The sequence below is a fragment of the Liolophura sinensis genome, chromosome 6 (genome assembly GCF_032854445.1).
Source record: "Liolophura sinensis isolate JHLJ2023 chromosome 6, CUHK_Ljap_v2, whole genome shotgun sequence".
NCBI lineage: Eukaryota > Metazoa > Mollusca > Polyplacophora > Chitonida > Chitonidae > Liolophura > Liolophura sinensis.
The window spans coordinates 28,819,756-28,828,074 of NC_088300.1; the positions used below are offsets into that span (position 1 = coordinate 28,819,756).

Sequence of the window (8,319 nt, forward strand, 5' to 3'; positions counted from 1 at the left end):
AAACAAGAAAAATGACAGGTTGAGAAGCAAATATAACCACTAAGAACGTTAATTATTGTTCTCCGTATGAAACCAAACTTTTCCGTCCTAAAATCCCATATCCGAACTATTTACCTCTTATATTGACGTTGGGTGCCGCATTATTTTGTCAATCACGGCATAAACCTGGAGCAGTACACTAGTCATTATTATGAGCTGTACAACCTGATAGCTGGCGGAAACGGACCTTTGATATCCAAGTGAGTACCTGAACAAAGAAACACCTATAAGTAACAAGTGGCATTCTTCAGCGGCTGTTTAAGCATTTACATTAGCAGTTGGAGTGAAGCCCTACACTGAGGTAAATTGATTCACCGGATTCTCCCGTTACCTGTAACCAACTATTACACTGTCGTTGCTGCTCTGGTTTTATTCCCCATGCTGTAATCTTTTTATATTACTATACAAAGAAAACAGATCTGTCTATCGAGATAAAGGAAGAGATGAGCAGACATTTGCAATATAAACTCACAAAAAAATTGCTCCTTTGGTTCAAATGTTGCTAAATTTGAGGGAATTGTTAATTCGATTGTGGTTTAGCGCCATACTCAAAAATTTTTCACACGTGGGTTGGCATTGGTAAAGAAAACCGAAGTGGTTGGAGGAAAACACCGACGGTTTGCAAGAGTCTTGCGAAATTTCCCACGTTTGACATACTGACATGAACAGGTGGTCTTCAACAGACACATAAAACTGAGTACGCGGCTCCATGGGTTTTGTCGAAAGTTGCCATGAGTATGCGAACAATGATAGCGGGGAAATCGTGAATTTGATTGTCCATAGTTAGGATCGAACCCGCATCTCGCAGAGTTTAGCACTTTACCACTAAGCCACGTCCCGCTCCCCACTGCATGGATTAATCTGTAACTGTATTTTTATACTGGCAAGTGATCTATTGAGATTAGTTATAATGAATGGTCTCTTTTTATTGATATCCGAAGCAAGTCTTTTAGATAACTGATATAGATAATACTCTTTTTGGCATGAATAAATCATTGAAATTCTTAAATAGTATAAAAGTACTAATAAATACAATTTATATATGTATTTATTTGACTATTGTTTTACACCTTTTCAAGAATTGTATGCGCATGCGGCCAATGTTAGTGGAGGAAATCGGTGCTCAAGAGTAAACCACTGACCTTCATTGTGCGAATGGATGTATGACGAAATTTCTTTGGTGCGACATGCATTCTGTTGGTGACAGGCAAGTGCCTTCCAGAGAACCTCATGTAAGACCGCACAAAAAAAAAAAAACAAAAAAAACGCTATCGACCGCTTATTGGCACCAAGTCCTCGAGAGCAATGGAAACAAGGGAATCCTGAATGCCAAAGAGTGGATTAAATCCATATTCGACGTGTTCTACATGTAGCGACTAATTCTTTTCTTAATAAAAATTTTTTATCGGGATATTGATAACTCATCCATGGAAAACACCAACACGGTACTAAATATTCGGGCCCATATATTTATTGAGGAGGAGTGAATTATCTAGCAACGACGCTTGAAGCATAACATATAACATCAAAATTAAAAGTCTGACAAATACACATGACGTTTTCCACGCATATGGTATTTCCTTTCTTTGTCTTTGTTTACAATTATAGTTGTACCGTTAAGGGTTGATCTCTTGTCAAGTTTACCCTGAAACTTGACACCAGCATGTCATATACATCTGGAAAAATTCCCACAAACGTAGCAAGTGCTTCTGAGACATATCTCACGAGAAGGTATGATATAGCGCTATACACGCCAGATCTGTACACACCGCAATATATCTTATAATTGTGAACTTCTAAGAAGCATATTACCAGCATGAAGTGGCTGTTGGGTTTAGCTGTAGTGCTCGTGGCTCTAAGGGTTAGCAAAGCTATTGTCTGCACCCCGATGCTGTGTGAAGGAGTTGAGCAGGAGCCTTTGAACTGCGCAGGATCCGTCATCAAAGGCGGGGGATTCTGCGGTTGTACGGATATCTGCGCCAAGGTTAGCTGCATAAGGTTACAAATATTTTCATAATATGTATAAATGGATAAAGTATAGCATAATCGTTTAACGCTAATTTTGAAGAATTAAAAAGTTCCATTAGACGTTTTGCAGAAATATTTCGCCTCCTTGAACTACGAAATGAGAATATTGAATGCAAAACAGGAAATCTTTCCTTCCTGTGAAGTATAACATGGGTCCAAGCGGTGTAGTTTATCTCTAGTTTTGAAGAGTTAGAAACATTTCATGAAAAATTTTACAGGAACATTTTGCCTGCTTGAATTACAAATGGGAACATTAAAGGCAAAACAAGGGGCTTTTACCACTTACATTGTATAGTTCAGTCATAAACAGTGTATTATGCTATTCATTACTGTTCCTGCCTTTGCCACGGTGTGTTATAGACAAACTGTTATCGTGTTACTCGTGAGAACTGAGGTCATTCCAGCTTGAACCAGAGTAGCTCCTTTTAGCCTGTATATATAAAATCTCACTTAATCACTCAGATTTACAGATCCATGATTATATGGTTTATAGTGCAAGCGAATAATTTCATTTACCACCAAATCTTACATACCAAGCTATCGATGTTTTATAGCAAGAGGGAGAATCTTGCGGCCATATGGACTTGACGGTCTCGTTCGGCAAATGCGAAGGCGGCTTGTCGTGTGTTCCTCAGCACAACATGATGATTGGAATGGGAGTCTGCAAATCGGCTTCCAGGCGAGGTATATGCAAAGTATCTGTATCTGGTGATTCGAACCACACAGTTTCCATATGAACATGTTCGTCACATATATGTGCTGCCTTATGATTACTTACTCATGTAAGGTATCGTGAGAATTATATCATTTCAGAGAATATAAAAGTTGCTCAGTTAAATGCATGGTACACGTGAACGAGAACACATATAATATAGGATAGATTGGACGCTTTCTTCTATCTGTTTCATGAAAGTGTTTTAATTTCACTCTTTGGATTCTGTAATCTAAGACCTTTACAAAAGCAGTGCGCGCGTTTCCCACTTGAAACACAGAAAAGAGTATTTACAATGCACACCTCTGCCAGCCATGCAAATTAAAATCAAATTGTACTGGTTGTTTCATGTACGACAACCAGTTTTAACCCGTGGGGTAATTGACAATTAAGAGTGATACAAACAACGTGAAGTGTGAAAATCCGTGAATTTTAGGTAGGGTTATAATATGGATAAATGTTCTATAGAATTCTCCAGGACATGACAGGGTGGGATAAGTCCAGCCTAAATATAGACCTAAAAGTCTTACTGGAGAAAAGTGAAGAAAAGCGGGTAATTAATTATACTGCTCAAGTTAATTTATCCAGTTTTCCCCATCTAACAGTTCCACAGAAATAAAGGAATGACTGGTCAGCTTCGTGTATAGGTTTAGCGCAGAGATAACGAGACCATGGTCCCACAGACTTTGTTCAAGTTCGATTCAGTCGGATTAACGTATCTGCTTATCAAACTGGTTGCTTGTTGTTGCCTGGTTTGACAGACGAAGGTTGCGGAACTGGCTGGCGCGGTGTCAGTAAAATGTCTGGGTGGAGTGTTATGTCTGGTGTCTTCGGCATTATACTTCAGTCGCGGCAGCACTTCGGCGGCATGGACTCGACCTATCACAAGAAGACATAGTATATGAACTTGTCATGACTCCTTGTCGTCACATGACTGAAAAAAGTGTTAAGTACCACATAAATCCCCAAGCATACATACACACTTAGCGTACTTTATCAGTGCCTTTGTTTATTACCTATGATTCCCTTTTTACTTTACCTATGATTCCTTTCAAATCGGTACACCCAAGTGCTTTCTCAATGCTGCAGAGCGCCATTTAAATGCCTATTGTCCACAGGGGCGTCGCTTCTGTGATTTAACTTTTTGTACTGCGCCTTTCATCAGAATCCCACAATCTACAGGTGTGGAAAAGTGTTTGATATGTTGAGTTTGGTTCGAACAGTTATCCGTGAGGCCGTGAACAAGAAATCCTGTAAGACGGACAGGATGCACAAACTGATGATGATGATAGTGTATCAGGGTCAGTGGATTCCCCAGTGTGAAGCGGACGACAGCTACTCAAGACAACAATGTAACAATATCGGTATGCATAACTACACATTTATGAAAAAAAAAACAGTAAAGAAAGCAAACTAATGATCACATCATTAATCAAAACCATGGCTCTGCTTTTCACCGACTGACAAATCTTAATCGCGTATTGTTCACCTAGAGCTTCCAGTAGCACACCACTACATCGTACTGTTACCATCTGACATGTATATTTTTGACCCCTGTTATTTTTGTAGGCCAATGTTTCTGTGTGGACACACAGACTGGAGAAGTGGATAAGGGCACATTCAGAGAAGGAAAGGCTGACTGTTGAACTCACTTGCCCTAATCTTCGCAATTCTGTCACATGTGAAAGGTGCCAATAAATCAGGAAACTCCAAGAGTTTGTTGTCTAATTGTTGTTTTTCTTCCAATGTTTTACTTTGATCTGTGTTCAACTGCATTACAATCTCGCTCCCACGCAAGCCAATACATTAAAGGTGGAGAAAAATTGCATGAAGTTCAGATGAAAGAGTGTCAAAAGTTAGTTCTGAATACGATCTTCTGTTTTTTTAAAGAGCAAAAAACACTTGAAAATAATTTTTGTATGGTGGGTTTTTGGGACCATTTCTTGGTATATCTTGGCTGTTATAAATGTGGATGTTTCACATGGTTAATAAATATATTTGCTCTGGAATTTGGTCTTTTCAGTTCACAGATATGTTCAACCTGGATTTTGATCATATTTTTAATGTACTCATAACTATTATTCTAATTCAGATTAAATGCATGTGTTTGGGCATGAACAACAAATTTATGTTCATATAAATTTATTAGACATGCATCAGAACCTTTTTGAAAACATTATATACCAAATTGTGGTTCCAAATATCCATCATTATTTTCAAATACCCTTTTCTTCTGAAAGCAAAAAATCGAAAAAAAAAAAAAACAAAAAACTAAAAAATCATCTTTGCAAATAAGATTTCACCTGATTTTGGCATCATTTATATGTTTTCTTCTCCTTTAAGTTTCATAATCATTCAGAGATCTCGATTTTAATGAAATGTACAAGTATGGATACATGTAATTACAGATGGACATTTGTACAGATTTGTCCTTAAGTGGCAGAAAGACTTCAAGAAAGTACATTATCCATTATCCATTTGTTCATTATCGGTAATGGTACCGACTGAATGATACAGTCAAATGTGGCCGACACGGTCGTCTGTTATAAAAGTGATACAGAATCGACGCTGATTGGCTGACAGTGGGCGTAGGGTTTTCTGGGTTAAATTTTCCAGCTTAGGTCATGCTTCAATAAATGTACCATACCTAAAATTCAGCTGAGGCAAGGCATAGCCTGGACTTGTCTATCTCTCACACCAGCCAATCAGAATCGATTCTGTATCCCTTCAAAGAGATCCAGAATCGACACTGATTGGATGACAGGGTTTCTTCGGTTAAACCCTGCAGGATTGGTCACGTTTGAATTAATATGTCAATCCTAAAGTTCAGCTTAGGCTAGCCATAGCGTGGACTTGTCTATCGCTCACACCAGGAAATCAGAATCGATTCTGCATTCCATTAAGGTTTGTATTCCTTAATTCTTCGGGTAATCTGCTTTCACAACTATTACGATGTGATAAAACAGCGTCTACAACGTCATAACCTTAGGTGAACCCATCACCCGCCAGGTGCATGGACTTCGACAGTGTTTTAGCACACTCAATGACTTACAACCGGAAGCGCAATATCACGTCACTCGGACGCCACTCTCATATAGATAAAGGTAAAACAGCTAAGGTTCAGGTCACTTAAGTGGAAACAGTTGCCTTGTGGAATTCTAGAAATAACTGGCGCCTAATTAGCTAAAACTGTTACGATAGCGGCACTTTTTCGATAGCCGTTTTCTCGATATCTTGTTTATGTAACATAACAAAAATAAAAAAAAAACATTGGTATACTTTTTAAACTACATCTAGCGTACTTTATCGATACACATATACATATGGTGTTGTCATTTCTTTTAATTTTAAAAGTCAGCAAACCTTTGTGTCAATTTGCGAATAGTAATAGAGGTATGCAGATCCAATTGATAAGCGATGCCACAGCACGAGAACATTGTGGGATAGGCACATAGATTAATGGGGAACCTTTCCCGCCTAAAGTAATTCGAGTCTTTAGGCAAACCCTGAGCGTAACAGCCATGTGCACAAGGGCCCATTCCTCTAAGAGATTTTCAACTCATCTCAACATTTGAAATACGACTTGTTTCTGCCCTTAAAAATTAAACTTTTGACGACCTTATGTTAACTTAATTTGACTGAAAGTATAAAAATGAAATGAGCATCAGTAGAAACATTTTAGACCTTTATCTGAAAATACATTTGAATTACTTTTTTCCAAAAAGTTAAAAATTCCATTAAAATGTTCTAATGTAATGATGGGTTTCAGGGAGGATACCAGTAGTAATAATGTATGTCAGTAATGACGTCACACCATTATCTTCTAAATCTAAATAAAATTGTTCTGAACTGTATTCATGCTGTGTATATGAAAAAGCAAATCTGGCATTAAATACATGTCAGAAAAAAGTCGGTGTGACGTCAGTAGCGACATAGTACAAACTTATAACTTTATAACTTATAAATCAGAATTAGTTTACCTATCCTAGCTTGAAGTTAGAACAGCTAACACCGGACCCTGATATCACAGTTGGTAAGTTGATTCGTATCAGTATAATGAATCGGGCGGGGTCGCTTACATGCCTTCGGTAAGTCGTCTCATTGAAGCAGCAGTAGATAAAAGAGCGCGGTGGAAATCCGTTCTGGAACAAGGAGGCATTACACGTACATGCACTATAAGGACTCCTTCGTCCTTATATGACTGAAAAATTAAGTACGACGTTAAACCGCCAGCGCTCACTCACTCACTGTAACTGCTAACCAAAGGTCTTTATGGTCCGTGAAGGTGATCATGTTATGAAAATACATGACCGACAGCATTTAACTTATTGAAAAAAACACAACTTTTCAATGGTCTTTCTACTGATGCGTACTTCATTTATACACTTACTTCCTCTTTATTTATTTTATTTGATTGGTGTTTTACGCCGCACTCAAGAATAATTCATTTGTACGATGGCGGCCAGCATTGTTGTGGGAGGAAACAGAGCAGAGCCCAGGGGAAACTCACAACCATCCACAGGTTGCTGACAGATCTTCCGAAGAGGAAGCCAGCTTGCGCTAGACTTGAGCTCAAAGCAACCGCATTAATGGGAGGCTCCTGGGTCCTTTCCCGTGAAGACAAATATTATAACATCATTTTCCAGTACCAAAACCTGATCACTCAGACGTAGTTTTAAAATTTGACGTAAGTCAGAAATGCTTTTGTGGAATAGGCTCCAAATTCTCTGGTAATCGCTTAACCGGCTAAGTGAGGAGCCTGCACGAAGCATACGATGTTTTAATCTAATCTCATCTGGAACGACTAAGACACTCATCTCGCAAACACAAGGCCGGGTTTGAGCTCGATCCCGAACATTGGAAACACAGGGAGAGATTCGAGATCTGCCCATAAAAATTGGAAACACAAGGCGGTCTTCGAGCTCGTTCCCTAAAGACTGTTTGATGCAGAAGACTGAGACACTCATCTAGGAAACAAAGGGCAGGCTCTGGATGAACCCTTTCCCCATGCTTGAGAACGGACAGAGGTGTTTTGTATTTATTTATTTATTTGATCGGTGTTTTACGCCGTACTCAAGAATATTTCACTTATACGTTGGCGGCCAGCATTATAGTGGGTGGAACCGGGCACAGCCCGGGGGAAACCTATGACCATCCGCAGGTTGCTAACAGACCTTCCCACATACGGCCGGAGAGGAAGCCAGCATGAGCTGGACTTGAACTCACAGCGACCGCATTAGTGAGAGACTCCTGGGTCATTACGCTGTGCTAGCGCGCTAACCAACTGAGCCACGGAGACCCCGAGGTGTTTTATAACCACCGCTGTTTGCTCCTGTGATACAAGACATTCACTTGGGAAACAGAAGGCACGTTTTGAGCTCTTCTCATAAACATTTGGAACAGCAGGTAGGCTTTGAGCTAGTTCTCTATCTTTGAGGACAGACACAGGGTTTTGTAACCATCGCTGTGTGATGTAGAAGTGTGATGAGACACTCCTTTAGCAAAGGCAGTCTTTGAGCTCTCTGACCACTTTGAGCACT

General features: G+C 39.4%; 1 protein-coding gene across 1 annotated transcript; it reads left to right on the forward strand.

Moving 5' to 3' along the window:
* Nucleotides 1-1,776: 1,776 nt before the first annotated feature.
* Nucleotides 1,777-4,494, forward strand: LOC135469254 (uncharacterized). Its single transcript, XM_064747852.1, has 4 exons — nucleotides 1,777-2,023; nucleotides 2,622-2,751; nucleotides 4,003-4,143; nucleotides 4,349-4,494. Exons 1-4 carry the CDS (start codon nucleotides 1,856-1,858, stop codon nucleotides 4,423-4,425), a joined length of 516 nt encoding a protein of 171 aa, XP_064603922.1. The 5' UTR covers nucleotides 1,777-1,855; the 3' UTR covers nucleotides 4,426-4,494.
* The last annotated feature ends 3,825 nt before the right edge of the window (nucleotides 4,495-8,319 follow it).